Here is a 19,300-nt window from a genome sequence, read left to right as displayed (position 1 = left end):
TTTTGTCACGTAGTCGGTGAGAAGTAAGTAGTTTGACAATTCAGAACTGTTTTGCTCACTGAGGTTTCATGCATTGAAGCTTGCAGATGTCAAACAGCTGGGATTGAAATGAAACAATTTCACTGCTTCAGCAAGTTAGGAACTATGAAGAATTTGAAGGTAGCATTAATTTTGAATGTTATAATGAAAATGGAGATTTGGAGGATTGTTGATAGCATTGTATGAAGGCAGTCTATTATCTGCACTGTCAGTGTTGATTTTGTTCATTTACAGAGATTCAAACAAACATGACGGCATACACTGGATGAATTTCTCAGTTGATAACTGTTAGGAACTAATACAGTTTTACAGTACTGTAGAAGTATCAGTTATACTTGCCCTGATGTGTCCTAATTAACCAGAATTCACTGTATTTAATGGGGTGTATTTGTTTCTACTTCTGTGAAATAGATTTGTCTACATCAAGAGTATTTAGAAGGGTTGGAGGAAAAGGAAAGTGATTGCCATAGAGAGGAACTAGAAAACCAGTTAAAGAATGATTGTTAGCAAATTGACTGCGGTACCAAAGTTGTAAGAATCTTTATTTCTGATTTGTCACAGTGCATTAGATTAAGTCTACTTCTCATAAGCCTTTCGATGAATGTTCAGTATGCTGAAAACTCTATAAATGGCTGTATTTTTAACTACTGCATTTATCATTACAGATGAAAAACTGGAAAAGAAGATATTTCATACTAGATGAAAATTCCATAAGTTATTACAAATCCGATCTGGTATGCCACTTCTATTTTTCCAAGTAATGCATATTTTTATGATCTCTGAGTTCCATAGTAACTGCTGATATCACATAGTTGTGTAAGTTTGTTTTTTTTTAAAGTGGTTGTTTTGATCAACCATTATTAACAGGGTGACATAAAATATTAAACATGCTGGTCATAGGTAGTTAAACATTTAGAGACCAAGTAGGTTAATGCAGGATTTCATGAAATTCTAAAATTTACTTATGTGAGTGTTTTCTCGCAGATGGCAGTAGAACTTCCAGCTAGTACTGTTTATCAGTTTCTTGTACAAGGAAGTCTGTATGCATAGGATAATTAAATTAGAGAGAGAATTTTCTTTTATAAATAGGATAATCCCCCAATGACATAATGAAATTAATTTTACATTGATTACATAAGGCTTGCCCTGTGTTCCTTGGTGACCTAGAATATTATTTCTAACTGTAATCATGAAAATAATCTCAAGGTGAATATATAATTACCTTTCAATGTTAATTTAAATATACAAATCAATGTCTAACATTTAAAAGATTGACTTTTTGTTAATGAGGTACATTTGTGAGTCAAACCTAATTAAATATCTGCATATGTTAAGTTGTAAAATTTGCTGGTTTATAATAGCAGTCAGAGTGGTGGATTTTTAGTTTGTTATTTGAGTAACTTGGAAAGGGGCCCACAGCTACCATTGCCAAGGGGGAAGAAGTGATATTAGTAAGGTTATTCACACTATTTACCAATGATTTCCTGTTCATGTCAATCCAATGCTACAAGTGGCTGTAGAGCACCCTAGTCTTGAACTTTTTCTAAAAATGTTGATATTTGGATAAATCAGCTTTAAAAAATGTGGTGTATAAAACAATTTTGTTGCCAATGCAGAATTTTCTGATATATAAAAGTTCTCAATTTGTGATCAACTTCCACTTACTGTTTTGCTTTACAATAGAGTTTGATAGTTTAATATCAGCATGAAAGTTGGAGATTAAATGCATGAAAGCTATTTACTGAGAGAATCTGGTCCAAAGTTGCTGAGACTTGTTGAGCTGTGAAATGGTATCATTCCTTTTCCCGTTTGTGTAAGAGCCATCAAGCTGCCAACTGATTAGATCAGCCAGTTGAAACCTGTTGAACTTGTTATGAAACTCACATGATTAGTCATAAAAAAAACTGATTTCCATAGAAAAATCACTCTATTTTAATATGCAGATCAAAAATTTGAAGTTAACTTAATATTTAAGTGGATAGAATGGAAGATTGATTTCAATTCTGTTTTGATAGTGTTTAAAGCAGGCAATGCATTAGTAGCAACCAGTACCGCCTCTTAATGGCACTCATTTAAGGCAGTTGAAAAGAGTTATGATAAACTTCTGTTTTTCTGACTTTTTAATTTTTCTCTTTCAAAGTGTTCATTTCTGACCTTCAGCAATTAGTCCGAGAGACAGCTGAACAAGTGTAAATTACCACTGTTTTGTGTTTATTGCTATGTTGCTCCTTGCCTTGATAACACTCTCAGTAGCACTTTACCTTTTCTTGTATTAGTCCTCCCACTGCGAGAGGGGAGTATCCATGTAGACGTGTTGCTGCTGTTAGGATTGCAGTTGTTCCTGCTTGTCTGCATTGACCGAGAGTTAGTAACTCATAGTTTTGACGCTGAGGGTGAAATAGTTTAGTCTCAAATTGATATTTTTTTTCCCATTGATCTGTACTTACCACAAGATTGTTTATCTAGTTACTTTTTTGTGCCTTAAGGCTCAAAACACGTCTATTGTGGATAGTTTAATGCAGATTGATTTGCATTTTGAATTGTATATTTCAAGTATTGAATCTGAAAGTAATGGTTTACCTCTATGAAATGAAAATTATTCTGAAATTTTTTTTCCCTTTCAGGATAAAGAGCCGCTTCGCAGTATACCACTTAAGGAAGTTAATAAAGTTCAAGAATGCAAACAAAGGTCAATATTTTACCTAACACTTAAAAAAAAACACATTTCTGATGTATTTGTATAGCTTAATCAGCTGTAGAATAACTGCTGATGACTTGACTCATGGTTTCCAGAAATTTCGTGCTAATATTTCCTGTACTTCAAATATAAATGTAAAATGTTTATCTTGTAAGTTTAGAATGGTTTTCCTTTCATATCCTATTTTAATGACTTAATGTAGGAATGAAAGTGAGTTGCCAGGCCACTGTACTCCTTTGTGCAGTCAAATTGGTGTTGTATGATGAGTTGCCTCATTTTGAGTCGGATTCTTTTACTATAAACCCCACCCCAACCCTTCAATAGGCCTGCATGGATGAGTCTCCTCTTCGAAACAGGCAGCTTGACTTAGGGCAGCATTGAGTTTGCTAATAAAAATATTTCCTTAAGAATGCAGATATGGTGGGAATAAATTTATTTCCTTTAAGTTCAAATTCTGCAAATTTAATTAAATATAGTTGCACTGCTGTTTTATTCCAAGTAAAATGATTACTTACAGCAGCATTTTTCTGTTGCAGAGAAATTTTGTTACGAGACAACTTGTTTGAAATAGTCACTAATTTTAGAACATTTTATGTTCAGGTAAGAACGTTATTTGCATTAAGTAGAAGTTAGCTTTTTTGTAATCAAATATAACTAACTAAGCTAGACTTTTCTGCAAAACTAAGTTCAATGAGAGGTCACATCACCACAGAATGAAGTGGAAATCTAAGTATATATTGTTTCCAAGTGGCAAATAAGTGAAATTTTATTTTGCTGTTTAATCTGCAAAATGTGCAATCGTGTTTGTTGCAAGAGGTTGTGTATACGCCATCTCAGTAAGGGCGTTAACACATCTGTTTTCACCATTCACCCAAACTATGGAAGAGGGCCAGACCACAAAGGAACTGGCATGGAGCTCCATTTGGTACCACTGCCACCATCTAAGGTAAATGGGCTTTTTGGGATGTGGTTGCTATTATCAAAGATAACATTGGTCAAAACTAACGCCCATGAAAAGATGAAGTGTTACTACCTTGATCTAATGTGGTCTTTGTGAGGAAGGCACCTCTGCATTGGTCTTCGGTGGAGAATTCAGAGATTTGTATCCAGCTGATGATATTTTATATTAAGCGTACTGAATATATTTCCAGGTCAGGGTGGCTGAAGGCAAGTCGGCAAATGGTGGCATCCAATTGGGTATCTTGCCCTTGTCTGTGGTGGTGATGATTTGGGGATATTATGTCAGTGTAATGTAATGCAGCAGTAAATCTTGTAGCTGGTATTTTAACAGTGTGTCAGTTATGGACAGTGGACATCTGCAATAATAACAGGTGCAGAACTATGCAGCGCAACGGTAACATCAATGAGTTAATATTTGTCTTGATGACCTTCCATTAGACTGGCAATAATTAGGAGTTCCACAGATTTTAATGTGTCTAGAAAGTGGGGAAAGGAGGAAAGAACAAAAAGGAAAGTCCATAATGAAAGAAGAAAGAATAGATAACGAAAGAGGGTGAGGGATCTTCCATTCTCTACTCCCATGTTCTCTGATAGACAAATGGGCTGCTTTGGCTTGATGCAAAATTTGAATGCATCCATCTGGAGATGTGGCAAGCCATCCATCACATTGTTAAACTGATGCCTGATTGTTCGTTATGTGCCATGTCATATGATGTGGGTGATCGTGGTCTTTCCATAGCCATGGTTGTTCTTGGCAAATTTTTCTACAGAAGTGGTTTGCCATTGCTGCCTTCTGGGCAGTGTTTTTACAAGATGGGTGACCCCAGCCATTATCAAAACTCTTCAGTGATTGTCTGCCTAGTGTCAGTGGTTGCATAACCAGAACTTGTAATATGTACCAGGTGCTCATACGTCCATCCACCACCTGTTCTCATGGCTTCACATGACCCTGATTGGGGTGGATGGGGCTAAGCATGCTCAAGGGTGACCTGCAGGCTAGTGGAGGGAAGGAGCACCTTACATCTCCTTTGTTAGAAACATATCTCCACCCTACTATCCAGATGCCTCATACATAGTGTAAATAGTTAGTCATTTAGTGTGTCCTTTCTAACCTTGAGTTGCAAGGTGGCTAATTCATTTAAGTTTCCAGTCATTGGTTGTAGGTTTTAGTAGGGAGGTCAGGAATTATTGTTTGGCATCTCTTGTTGGCAACAGCAGTTACTAGGTATTTGTGATACATATACTGCCTACTTACACCTTCGGTGCGGGGGCCTTGCTACCTACAGGATGGGTTGCTTTTTCTTCTGAGGAGTTGCAAAGCGAATTGAACCTGATGCAATCTTCATCAAAACTCCCCACTTCTGACCCAGATTGTGGAGGGAATATCACTCATAATTCAGCTAAATATATTTGGACCAAGGCTGCTGCCCTGAGGAGCTCCTGCAGCATAACACTTCCAGGTTGCCACTGACAAGGTGACTTGTGCATGTAGTTCTGATGGATACCATCAGATCCTCCTGTTTCATTCTGCTGTACAGAATCTAAGGATTGTACAGTTACTAACAATGTTTTAATGTGACTAAAAAAAACTATCGCTATGTAAAATCAACAGAGCTAGAACGGACTCTGTTTATGGTTCCCCTTTAAGATGGCAGAAGAGGAGATACCGAGCTGGATGAAGTTTGTTTAAAGAAGCAACTCCCAATACCAACCATCTTGCTGGCAAGTGTATAGTTTGTAGTAAATACAATTGAAGAACTGAGCTAGGATGCTGTATCAGACGGACATTAGGACCGCTTCCATCTTTTGTTTCACAGAATCTTGGTTAACCTCTTATGTTTCAGATACAGCGATTCAGATTGATGGGTTCACAATACATTGCCAAGATAGGACTCCTGAGTCTTTCAAAGGCAGGGGAGGAGGAGTGTGCTTCATGATCAACTCATTGCAATGTAAACGTGGTGGTCCTGTCTCGGTCCAGGAACACTTCACAATTAAGTGTTGTCCATTTTACCTGACATGGGAAGTTTCAGCGACCATTCTAGTAGTGGTGTACATCCCACCTCAGGCTAGTGAAAAACAGGCTCCAGACGAGCTGAGTGATGTAATCACAGGCATGAAACAGAACATCCTGATGCTTTCCCTGCCATTTTGGGAGATTTTAACTGGGCCAGCTTGAAAGTGTCTCTAACTATTATCAACAAATCACTTGCAGTACCAAATTGAAGCAACACACAGGACCACTGTTAAACTATCATCAAGAATGCCTACTGTGCTGTCCCACTCCCACGCTTTAAAAAGTCTGATCACCTGGCTGTACTTTTACCTCCTGAGTATAGGCAGAGACTGTAGTGAGTCTCTGTGAGTCCCAGTAGTGAGGACCAAGAAGATATGGACAAGGGAGGCGCAAGAGCTGCTTTGAATCGGTGGACAGGACGGTACTCACGGATTCATCTTTGAGTCTGAATGAGTTCATTAAAACTTGGGTGGTTGAGTGTGTGTCTATGAGAACTTACTGTACATAGCCAAATCAAAAGCTGTGGATGAATCAGGAGACTCATAGTCTGTTGAAGGCTAGATCTTCATTTAAGTCTGGTGACCCAGGTTTATGCAAGAAAACCAATTACGACTTGCGGAGGACTATTTCAAGAGCTAAGGGACAATTTTGAGCGAGGTTGATGGTGACTTTGGATGTTCATAAACTCTGGCAGGGTTTACTTCCTACAACCCCAACATCATGAATGGCAGTGATGCTTCACTACCAGAGGAGCTAAACACCTTTTATGCTCACTTTGAAAGGGAGAATAAAACTATAGCAACAGTGATCTCTGTCTCAGAGACTGAGGTCAGGCTGTCTTTCAGGAGGGTAAACCCTCGCAAGGCAACAGGCCCCAATGGAGTACCTGGTAAGGCTCCAAAAACTTGTGCCAACCAGCTGGCTGGGGTGTTCAAAGATGTATTCGATCTCCCTTTGCTACAGTTGGAAGTTTCCACTTGCTTCAAAAGGGCAGCAGTTAACACTCATGCCCAAGAACAGCAGGGTTACTCGCATTAACCACTGTCGCCCAGTGGCACTTACGTAAATGTTGATGAAGTGCCTGGAGAGGTTGGTATGGTTAGAATTAACTCCCGCCTCAGCAAGGACCTGGACCTACTGCAATTTGCCTTTTGTCACAATAGGTCTACAGTGGATGCAATCTCATTGGCTCTTCATGCGGCCTTGGATCACCTGGATGATACAAATACCTATGGCAGGATGTTTATTGACCAAAGCTCAGCATTTAATGCAATCATTCCTACAGTTCTGATCAAAAAGCACCAGAACCTGAGCTTCTGTACCTCCCTGTACAACTGGATCCACCACTTCCTAATGAAAAGACCACAGTCTGTGTGGATTAGAACTAATATCTGCACCTCACTGATTATCAACACCGGTACTGCCCAGGGATGTGTGCTTGGCCCTCTGCTCTACTCTCTCTACACCCATGACTGTGTGGCTAGGCATAGCTCAAATGCCATCTACGGATATGCTGACAGTACAAGCATTGTTGACAGAATTGCAGGTAATGACAAGAGGGTGTATGGGAACGCGATATACCAGCTAGCTGAGTGGTGTTGCAGCAACAACCTTGCACTCAGTGTCAGTAAGACTGAAGAACTGATTGTAGACTTAAGAACGGGCAAGATGAGGGAACACACACTAGTCCTCAGAGGGATCAGAAATGGAAAGAATGAGCTGAAAGATGTTGAAAGATTGGAGCGACTGGGGTTGTATATACTGGAATTTAGAAGGATGAGAGGGGATCTGATTGAAATATATAAGATTATTAGGGGGTCGGACACTCTAGAGGCAGAAAACATGTTCCCAATGTTGGGGGAGTCCAGGACCAGAGGCCACAGTTTAAGAATAAGGGGTAGACAATTTAGAACGGAGTTGAGGAAAAACTTTTTCACCCAGAGAGTTGTGGATATGTGGAATGCTCTGCCTCAGAAGGCAGTGGAGGCCAATTCTCTAGATTCTTTCAGAAAAGAGTTAGATAGAGCTCTTAAAGATAGCGGAGTGAAGGGATATGGGGAGAAGGCAGGAAGAGGGTACAGATTGTGGATGATCAGCCATGATCACAGTGAATGGTGGTGCTGGCTCGAAGGGCTGAATGGCCTACTCCTGCCCCTATTGTCTATTGAGCTGTTTCAAGTTCCTGGGTGTCAATGTTTCTGAGGACCTAACTTGGACCCAACATATCGATAGCAGTTTTAAAGGCGGCAAGACAGCAGCTATGTTTCATCAAGAGTTTGTGGAGATTTGAAATGTCACTAAAAATGAATGCAGATTTCGATAGATGCACCGTGGAAAGCATTCTAACTGGCTGCATCACTGTCTGGTATGGTGGTGGGGGAGGAAGGGGGATACGACACAGCATCAAAGTGAGCTGCAGAGAGTTGTAAAATTAGGCAACTCCATCAATGTGCAATAGCCTGTGTGATATCCAGGACATCTTCAAGGAGCGGTACTTCAAAAAGGCGGCGTTCATCATTAAGAACCACCATCATCTCATTGCCCTCTTCTCATTGCTGCCATTGGGAAGGAGGTACAGAAGCCTCAAGATGCAAACTCAGTGATTCAGGAACAGCTGCTTCTGCTCTGCCATCCGATTTCTGAACGGACTCCGAACCCACGAACACTACCTCACTGCTTTTTTTGTGCTGCTTGTTTAATTTAACTAATTATATATTCATAGTGTAATTCAGTTTTTTCCTCTATTGCATTGTATTGCTGCTGCAAAGCTAACAAATTTCACAACGTAACCTGTGATATTAAACCCAATTCTGATTCTATCCTGACAGCCTCAAATGACAACAACTGTCTTCATGCTAGTGCAGTTTATTTCCCATTGGTTCCAATTACATTCGGTCTTAAAAAGCCTGGTTTGACATTTGGTTAATCATTGCCTGGTTAATTGCAGTTGCTGCTATCATGTCTCTGGAATTCTGTTCTGGACATGGATATGGCTGTCATGAAGCTAGCCGCTGTGCTGTCTGTGTGCAATCTAAACTGAGCATTGGTAAGCAAGTTATTGGCAAATGGTGCTTGATATTCTCAACAACAGAGATTCTGCAGATGCTGCAAATCCAGATTAAAACACACAAAATGCTGGAGGAACTCAGCAGGTCAGGCAGCATCTATGGAAATGAATAAACATTCGATGTTTTGGGCTGAGACCCTTCTCTCAGGACTGGAAAAGAAGGGTGAAGATGCTGGAGTGAAAAGGTGGAGGGGTGGGGAAGGAGGACTAGTGAGAAGGTGATGGGTGAAACCAGGTGGATGTGAAAGATAAATGGTTGGAAAAGAGAGAATCTGATAGGTCAGGAGAGTGGCGAATTGGAGAAAGAGAGGAGGGACACCAGGAGGAGGTAACAGGCAGGTGAGGAGAAAAGATAAAGGGCATTTTTACCCCCTGTGGTTAATTGAGCTTAGATCAATAGCTGAACTAAATTTTAATGGACGTGACTGACTAGGCAGTTCTCCACATAATTAGCGGATGACAGTTGTAACTATCAAGGCAGCTTGGGGAGAGACGCAGCTAATTCTGGAGAATAGGTCTTTAGTTTCACAGTTATAATGTTGTCTGGAACCATGGGCCCTGTGATACCCATTCATTGAGTGTGATCACATGCAGTGACTAGAGCTAGCATCCATGAAGACATTGCCTCTGGTGCCTTTTCTATTCACCCACTCAAGGTCAGTCTGGACACATTTCAAATTTCCCCTCAGTCTCCTGTTCCAAAGAAACATCTTTAGCTTCACCAAACTATACTCATTAGTTTCTCCAGCATTCTCATTACATATTTAGATTATGAGAACACTCAGTCCTCATTTATTGTCATTTAGAAATGCATGCAAGCACCGACAACTTCAGATGAATTGGAAGCACCCAACAACAGCCGACACTGAGTCCATCTGTCCGAAAACTTCGAGCCTCCGACTATTCCCTCCGATACAGCCTCCCAAGCGCCTTCGACCTCGCCCCGGCCGCTAAAACAAGCAAAGCCGAGGATTCGGGGCCTTCTTCGGAGATTCCGGACCACACAGTAGCAGCGGCAGCAAAGCAGGCATTTCAGAAGTTTTTCCTGATGTTCCTCCGTACTCTCATGTCTGTCTCCATCAAATCAGAATTGTGCACGGTACCCTACTTGACAGATTACAGATTTCATTCAAGGAGTGGCCGCGCGCACTGTGTCACGCCGCCATCTTCTCCTCCTCCTCCTTATTCACATCTATGTAACTTTCTTCACACCAACCAGTGCTATTATCAACCCTCCCTTCCAGTAAGCTGCCATTAAATGCTTTTAATAATTACCAAATGGAGCAGTCTCTGAAATTGTGTTCTGATACATGAATAGTTCAGACTTCCAAACATCTAATTGAATGTCAAGGCTGATGTGTCACAACTTGGAGAGTTCTGGAAAGAAATGCTATTTTGTATGGTAGTGTCTTGGACTAGTTGTGAATGTCATTTATGTTTGTATTTAAATCTTTCCAAAGACCGAATTGGTGAGTTAAAGCTTCAGGTGAAATATATTGTAGATTTATGTCAGTGCAAAATTGCTATTGCCAGTTGTGATCACACTTGCCCAATTCTATGTATCTTTGCACAAAGGAGTTTCATTTCCTGGAATCAATAAACAATCATATTTAACTATGCAACGTCAGGTCTAGCTGTTCTCCCCTGCATTATAACTTCTTCTCAGTCTATAGAACCTGATCAACTTAATTTCAAAATACACGATTTCTCTCATGCCTCGTCTTTTACTCTTGCTGCTTTAGCATCAGGGAAGAGCTGAAAAAGTCTTTAACATAAGGTGTTTATCAAATGCTGTGGAAGTCCCATGAATTGTGCTAATAGTTAATGAGAATGACGATTAATCTCAGGACCATTTTGATGTTTTGAATAACATTTATTGAATAAAATAATTATTTTTTAAAGTAATTTTAGAAAAACTTTAAAAATGCTGTAATAAAAGGATTTTTACAAAAACTGAGCTTTGTGCAGAAAATTATTAAATGGTTCAAAGGTGTTACATTTCCTGAAAGCTGATGAATGGTCCTTTGCAAATTACCTTTGTATCAGGTTCACATCTGTCTGTAATTGGAAAGTAGCCATACTAGTGCTTCATTTTGCCTCTAGACATCTATTCATAAATACTATCACCTTTGTAATGTGGAAAGTATAGCCTCTAATTTGAACATTAGCTATTGAATGCTTTTTTTTAATTGTTAAGATGATGAATGTCGCGGTAACAAGTGCCTGGTGCATAATATTTTTCAGACTGACAGCCCTGAAGATATGCACAACTGGATCAAGGCAATATCGGGTGCAATAGTAGCACAGCGAGGTCCTGGAAGATCAGCAGCTTCTGTATGTCAATACATTAATTCCTTCTGGAAATGTTTGAAACCACTTGGGAAAGCAATTTTTCACAACCTTAAATCTTTTAAATTACTGAATCTTCCTCCTCATCCCTCCCTTCTGTTAAAATCATTATATGATCATAGTCGTTTCTTCATTTCTTTCCATGTCGCTGCAGTTTTATTCAGTTGAGACATAATTTCTAATAGGAAAATCAGCAAACAGATATTCAGTGAATTGTTTTGTGCCTCTTGTGTTTTACTTTGCCCTTTATCAAGCTTTAGACATAAAATAATAATCAGGAGATACTTGGTTAATCAACACCATTTAAAAAATATTATTTATAAGTAAGAGGCTCATGAGAGTTGGTGTTGGCAACCAATTGGGCACTTATATAGAGCAAGGAATGCATGATTTAAAGAATTGACTAGAATAAATTGTATCAGAACAATAAGCTTAGATTTTTGCTACAGTTCCTTTCAATCGTCCCCTTGTGTGCTTTCTGTTCACATGGACTACTGGAAAAAAAATCTGTTGTTAAGTGTTTTTTCCAGCATGTGTGGTACTTACGAAGAAGGGTTTCAGTTGTTGATTTTATGTAATTTAAACTCTGAATATAAGCTGCAAAAATTGAGGTTGCTTCTGCACTTTTGTTTCCTCTAGTCAAATTCTATTTTAAATGGATTTCAGTATTTCTTCATATTAATCTTATTCTTCAAGGTAGCCTTCTTGGTTTTACTTTTCCGCAAAGATTACGCAGTCATATTGCTCTAATTTTTTAAACCACAAAGCAAACAATGCAAAAAATGTGGATAGGTTTAAAACAGTGTTAAATTAAGTTAGTGCATTCAGAACTATGTTGATTTGGTTGGCTGTTATCTTAACATGCAAGTATATGGCTGTGTTTTCTATTATTTCTCTGCTATCTTTCAGTGTCGGATACTCTAATTTGAGCTTTGCACTGTGTTCTTCCAGATGCGGCAAGCCAGACGGCTGTCGAATCCTTGTATACAGAGGTATACATCAAGAACTGGTGAATGCAGCATGTATGTGAGCTCTCATGTAAAAGAACCATTTTATGGAGGATTAGAATCTAGTAAATTCTGACTGTGCTGGAAGTAATCTTTTCCTATGTTGGCAAAAATAATGGACATTAAACCATAGGTTCATTTGCTGATTTAACAACCAAAATTGAAACTAATACTTTTATCCCTTCTGAAATAAACAGCTTGTATAATTTTAACTTTCTCTCTGCTACAAGTTGATATACTTTTCATGTTGATTTGAAATCCATGTAATTCACGTCTGCCATCATGATTCCTCTCTTAACACGTGTCACAAGTAGAACAAGGAATATGCTGAAGTGCTTCAATAGAAGACTAAGCTTAGTTTCTGAGGCTAACGTTATATATAATAGCTAGATGGTCAGTTTGCCATGGGGCTTATTCAGGGATTGGCTTCACTCCATTCTCTGAACCAGTGTTGTACAGAGAATTCTGGATGGTGGAAGGGCATCCATCTGCAAAAAATAGGAAAAATGATACCACTGAAGAAATATGGCCTGTATTTCAGATCTCTCATTTCAAATTGCAGTGGTCATGGAGAACAAAAGTTCTGTAATGAAACAGAAACCATACCATAGTTGCAGCTATAAACATCTGTGAATATTGGTAGCTTAAAAAATGATGGTGTGAGTGCAAACATTTCTTTAACATACATATTTAAACATGTATAATTAATCCTCCATGGTGTTATTGCCATTTTGAGTAATTTGCATGAGAGTTCATATTTCCTCATTTTTATTTATGGCACAGCTAACCTATCACAGCAATACCAAATACCATTAACGCTTCTTAACAATTCTTGCAACAGATTGGTCACTGACTTTGAGTAAAGTCTGCAATCATGTCTTTGCATGCAATGTGTTTTGGAATGTGTGACGCTGTAGCAATGGAACTGATTTGCATGAGCTTAATTTGATGTGGATGTGTATGAATATCTTTATGGCATAAATCCTCTGACTTAATTTCAAAGGTAGTCCGTTGGATTTGTTCTGTAAATTCTGTTAATGATTTCAAATTAGTCTATTCTGGAATTTGGTGTTCATTTGTGTTATGCATTTTATTGAGTAAGTTTGTTTGATGTTGGTGGGGGAGGGTGTTGTTGAGGCAAGCTTTTACATGAAGTCCTCCCCACTCAGTCTGGTACTCGTGCAGAGTTCTCTTCAAGGCAGTTGGGTATCACACACCAACAGTTAATACTCAGCAGATCTGGGGAGAAGATCATCGTGCATATTTTAAAGACTTGTTGGATTCATTGATTTTTTTTGTATTGTCTTGCTAGTCTTGATCATGGGTGTGCTGAGTAGTTTTCAAACAGCATACATTTACAATGCCTTGTTAAAATTCAGTTCTTGTACCAATATAACACAATTTTAGTAACTATTCAGTAAAATTTTAGTAATACTAGTTATTAACTTAAAATGCACCATTTTCATTTATAATAGCTTGATTAAGTGAGATTTTTGCTTATTAATTCACTAAAATGACAAATTCTCTCATACATATTTGTCTGAATATTAGCTTAGAAAATGGTTTGAAGCTATACAATTGATGTCTGAGTGCTAATATTTTAATTGTGTGCAAGTTAAACATCTCCACTGCTGCTTGTGATTTTCTGTGCTTTATATGGTAAACTTATTAATTGTGAGAATTGTTGCCAGCCTGTTCAGTTTTATAGTATGATTTAGATACATTGATGGTCCATATAGAATTTGGTATTTTTTAAAAATTTCCTCTGAAACTTCTTGCAAAGTTACCTGGCAAGTTAGTGTTAAAATACAATGAGTTTCTATAACATTATCTGCATAGTTGCATGTAAATCTTATCTGTCAAACTGTTTCTAATTGCTTAATGCTATTACCATTGTTGTCTGGGTATTGGGGCTGTCAGTTCTTAATTGCTGTGCACTTTGCATGAGGCAAAAAGACTTGTGTTCCATTGCTTGCTAAAAACGCACATGTGAATGAGTTAATTACTTACCAGAAATGGATTATCAAATACTAGTATTTCATCTACACCTGTCAATATAATATGAAATGGTGTATTGCCAAATTCAAATCTAAGAAACAATTGAATTTATGTGAAATTGATGTGTATTTATATTTGATGACAACATTTATGAGGCAGATTTCTCATTGTGAAACTCCGATGCAATTTACATTCTTAACACCATTTATTAAACAGGTATTGCTCATAATTTAGTTTTTTAAATTTCAATATCTGAAGTGATTGGCATATAGTTCTTCAAATAATTAATAGTGAATTTGGAAAATACTCTGTTCAAAATCAAAGTTTAATTTGTAATATTTTAGAAAAATACTTGTGGAACGTACATTGCATCCGAATATGAATTGAAATCTCGTTTAAATGCTCATGGTATCCTATCCAAATTTAACTATTTTGTACCTATTGGATCTAAAATTCTTTGATTCAGTCCCTTGTCTGTCACGAGTTTTTTATTGCCACAGTCCATGTGGAGGTTAAAATTAAATATGATTTGATTTGTTAAGCTGTAGAAAATTATGGTGGCTTGAGTTCATCTTACAGAACACGGTTCTGTGTCTAGTATTTTTATCTAAATTTTTAAAACTTCTGATTTACTGTTTTTGATAACATTGATACTTTCCACGTGCTCTTCCTTAATCCAGAAGCCAGAGAAGAAAAACCTCACTAAGGCACTGATTTGGACTTTAATGAGTAAAATTATTTAGAATGTGCATGGTAATCGTTTACCCTCTTGCATATGTGCTGGTTTAAAAAAAAAGTTATGCCGCATAATCCCAGTTTCCAGCACCAGGCCTCTTGCCCTTGTAATTCTTCAAGTACACATACTGTTAAAATGAATTTATTGTTTTTGCCCCTTTGTAACCTATTGGCTAGAAAGTTCTGGACATTAACACCCTCTATATACTAAACTATCCCAGCTGCAACCCCCTTATTCTTCTACTGATTATTTAAACAAATTAAATCGACCATGTGTTTAACAGTAATTTGATTTGGAAAAGCGTAGGATTTCATTATCATAGTTGTATAAAATAGCTTCATGAGTGAATTATAAAATATAGATAATTGCTCAAGTATAATGCACAATATAGGGAAACTTGTAGACAAGAGCTATAGAACATTTTGTAGATTATAATTGCTACTTTTTGCTTGAGGACAGTAAACTAAAACATAAAACATTAAACAATTTTCTGTGAGATTAACTTTTCTGTCAAAAATATCCACGTTGGATACTATGGGTGATAAAAAGAAATAGATAAAATGTTTATTTTTTGTCCTCCTGTGCTTTCTCTGGAAATTTTGACAGGTTGGATGAAAGATGTGGATTGTATGGCATGCCATTTTTAAAAAAACACCCCCTTTCATCATATTTGAGAATTACCTTTGGTTTTTAAAATTGCGTACCAGCTGGCATTCTTTCTCATTTGAGTATTCTTGGCTCTGGTCCTCTTTCATTATCTAACATGCTGCGCTTCTCCTTTGATAGCAAATGCTTATTAACATCGTTGCTGATGCTTTGCTCTGTGGTCTTTCTGCTTTTGTTTTACAGAGAGTAAAATCTGACTCTGAAATACTGACATGCCACTAATGCCCTGTGTGTCTGATCAACAATCCTCTTTACAGGAGCCTCTCGACACTTGCACAGCAGAATTCAGCACATTCTCATCGTCCGCAAAAACATCAGCCATCTATAATCCCCACAATCTCACCACCAGTATCCCTGCAGACCACAATCCCCAACATCTCCAGGAGAAGCGAGGATTTCACAAGTCTTCTTCCATGGCTCAGTCAGAGCCGAACAAGAACCAGACTCTCTCTACCAGAAAACCAGCTGCCAAAGTGATGAAAGATGACTCTGTCCTTCAAAGTAAAAACGGCATGCAGGAGGATTACCCTGTTCCTGTAGATCTGGATGATGCCAGCCTTCCTGTTAGCGACATCTGAAAATGGAAGTTGAAGGTCTACATCATGTGTTTTGGAGCTGTAAGGAAGACAGAGTTTATTCTCATATTCAGACCTTTGCTTCTAGATTCATCTGTAATCTATGTAGTGAAGTAAACCAGCTAAGATCACTCTGACGGATTCCATGTTCCAGTATCAATAGATACATTTGGATCAATTTAGTGTTCCATTATCTGCCTACTTTGTTTGTGCCTGAAGAACATTATAGTGTACTGCCTTGGTCCTAAAGATACTGCACCTTGTCACTAAACATGCAGATTACTTTTTTATACAGTATATTTGGGTCAGTAAAAATTTCCATTGTGGAAAATCTTGTACTAATTCTTCAGTCTTTAACTTGGTCTGTGTTTTAATGTATCAAAACCCTTTTTGCTTAAAGTGCCTGACTTTACATTCTGGAACCAAGTTTTCAAATGTATCAATACATGGTCTATATTGCACAATGTCACATTTCGTTATCTTAAATTAACCTTTTACTGGAGGAGATGCTGTAATTTGATTGGGTGAATTTAAATTGATAGAATTATACTGTAGCTCATTTGGTTGCCCGAGCAATACTTTTCACTAATCATGAACTGCAAAAGTTATTAGTAATATCACGGGGTGAATGTGAACAGTGCTGCATGTATTTTTGTTAAATATTTTTAATTATATAAGTAGAATCGTATGCAGATGTCCACCAAATATTTTCATGTTAAATTCTCTTGGCGGGTTGGTGGGTGAATATCTTGGAACACAATATTCAGCTTACTGGTTCCTATGTGGAACTCAAGGATCTGTAAAGACTTGAAGAAACACCTAATTGGAGCATTAATAGGAATTCGGCATTGCATTTTGGTTAAGTTCATATGGATATTTTTATGATGAACATGTGGCAGTCACTTGAGTTATGGTACATATGTTAAATCCTATTTAGTCAATATGCACAAATTAAGTTTTTACCTTTATACTGCTAGTATTTCTGCAGATTCTAATAATAGGATATCATAACATGTTTTCCACTGAAGAATTTGGGATAAAATAATTATTTCACACATAGTCTATAGGAGGTGTCATTAATATTCATTGTTTTGTATGGAAAAGTAATTTTTTTCTTCGGGAGATGTTTTCAACTGTTACATCTGTTCAGTTTGTGCCAAATGTGGGGAGCTATTTCATTAGGAAGGAATTGGAACTGCTGTATACTGTGTGAATAGGACAGCTTATTCTTTTTCTGTATCTGGTGTATTACGTTAATGTGTTCATCCAATTTATGATTTTAATGCAAGAAATGATGCTTGGATGCTGTAAAATGTTTTATTTTCTAACCTGCTGCTCAATTGAAAATGGTAAGTAAGAAGAGTCCTGGTTGCAAAGGGTGAGCTATCACATGGTATGTCAGCAATTCAGTCTGGGAATTATTTGGAAAATGGGTGCCCCCTGTGGAAAACCTAACTCATTACAACTGTTTTTTTAAAAAAAAACTAATTTGCGATGCCTGGAGGGTACTTTGTGTTACAAATCTTTGAAGTTATAGCAGTTGCTGGACTTAATTCCACAATCTTACTTTAATCGATTAATTTATTGGTGGATTTTGATAAACAAAAGTATCAGTAGCTTGAATCACTTTAATGCTACAATTGACAAAATGATTACCTGTTGTTTTTCGAAGTACTTCATAGATTTACATTTGTTTCCTGTAGTGTTATTAATTTTGGAGGCCTTCAGAACATTGGGGTTTTCCAAATTCAAACAGATAGTTTAATTGTTTTAATAACAAATTTACATGACTTGATGAAAATATTTACTATGATTAATCTCATAAATAGCAGCTTAATTTCATATTTATATCCTGTGATGTTGCATGCCCGAGTTTTGCAGTTAACTTAAATTTATAGTTGGAAAGAACAAAATACATTAATGCAGGGCTCTTGTTTTTATTATCAACCAGTATAGCTGTGCCTCTAGTGTTAACATGTTTTAATATTGGTTGTCTACAGTTTGTGTTGTAAATTAAATAGTTTAATTGCTAATATCTTATTGTTGAACAGGGTCATCAATACATGTAACATAGTACAAATATCAAAGATGACCACTTTTTAAACTGAGGGTGAAAGTGCTCCTTTTGAACACACTAAAGCTTCTGTTTCTTTCCCACTGCGACAATTGAAATTGAAATAACTGAATTGCTTTTTGCCACCCAAAATGGATAGAAAAGATGAAAAAATGATTCCTCACTTGATTGGTTTTCTTTTCCATCTGTGGAAATAAATTGTTTGATTAACTACATTTATTCTGAAAAGAAGCCTGTTGGGAAAAGTTACCTTTAGAACCTGTAAAATGTTCATATGTTTAGTTTAATATTTTTATTTTTATAATTGTAGATTTGCTAAGCTTGTTTGGCACTGGTACTGCTTCTGATATTGCATGTGCTACTGCTGTATACTTGAAAACATTCTGTATGGATTGGGTGAAGAAATTGACTGCATTTACACTATTATAGGGGACTATATTCAACTACTGGTGAACTAAAAATATCTAATATTTGAGTTGGGAAAATGTCTATTTCTGAATTAGTCTGCTAACAAAAACTTTTATTTATCTTTGCTGAACTTTTTATATAAATCTATTAAAAATGTTTAAATTATTTTTGATGGCTATGTAAGGAGTGTCCTGGACGATGTTTGTTCATCTGAGACAATAAAATAATACATGATTTTTATATTTCTCTTGACTTTCTAAATTGTGTATTGGAATTTACTTATTAGTGCAGAGCAGGTCCTGCAGAGGTGGATAAGCAATGTAAAGTTATGAAACATATTACAGAATGGGCTACAAACTGTCATTCAGAATCAGGTTTATTATCACCAGTATGTGACGTGAAATTTGTTAACTTAGCAGCAGTTCAGTGCAATACATAAACTAGCCAAGACAGGAAAAAAAAGTAATATATAAAATAAATAAGTAAATCAGTTATGTATATTGAATAGATTATTTAAAAATGTGCAAAAACAGAAATACTGTATATTAAAAAGTGAGATAGTGTCCAAAGCTTCAAAGTCCATTCAGGAATGGGATGGCAGAGGGGAAGAAGTTGTTCCTGAATCACTGAGTGTGTGCCTTCAGGCTTCTGTATCTCCTACCTGATGGTAACAGTGAGGAAAGGTCATGCCCTGGGTGCTGGAGGT

The 19,300-nt window shown here is 37.3% G+C and overlaps 1 protein-coding gene across 13 annotated transcripts in view; it reads left to right on the top strand.

Annotated features, from left to right (window-relative positions):
- The window catches only part of plekha1b (pleckstrin homology domain containing, family A (phosphoinositide binding specific) member 1b), an 80,398-nt gene extending 61,552 nt beyond the window's left edge, over positions 1-18,846 (top strand). For 2 of the 13 annotated variants that reach the window (XM_063071883.1, XM_063071884.1), the window contains exons 8-12: positions 705-773; positions 2,664-2,728; positions 3,274-3,337; positions 11,026-11,115; positions 15,795-18,846. In XM_063071883.1, coding sequence (XP_062927953.1) covers positions 705-773; positions 2,664-2,728; positions 3,274-3,337; positions 11,026-11,115; positions 15,795-16,115 — 609 coding nt within the window. In that variant the 3' untranslated portion in view covers positions 16,116-18,846. Of the gene's footprint in view, positions 1-704; positions 774-2,663; positions 2,729-3,273; positions 3,338-11,025; positions 11,116-12,081; positions 12,153-15,720 lie in introns of all 13 variants that reach the window. The other 11 variants (XM_063071886.1, XM_063071885.1, XM_063071888.1 and 8 more) reach the window with 11 other exon arrangements.
- Positions 18,847-19,300: the final 454 nt, after the last annotated feature.

The sequence above is a fragment of the Mobula hypostoma genome, chromosome 19 (assembly GCF_963921235.1).
Source record: "Mobula hypostoma chromosome 19, sMobHyp1.1, whole genome shotgun sequence".
NCBI classification, from domain to species: domain Eukaryota; kingdom Metazoa; phylum Chordata; class Chondrichthyes; order Myliobatiformes; family Myliobatidae; genus Mobula; species Mobula hypostoma.
The sequence above is the reverse complement of the archived record's forward strand: the minus strand, read 5'-3'. Positions and strand labels throughout refer to the sequence as shown.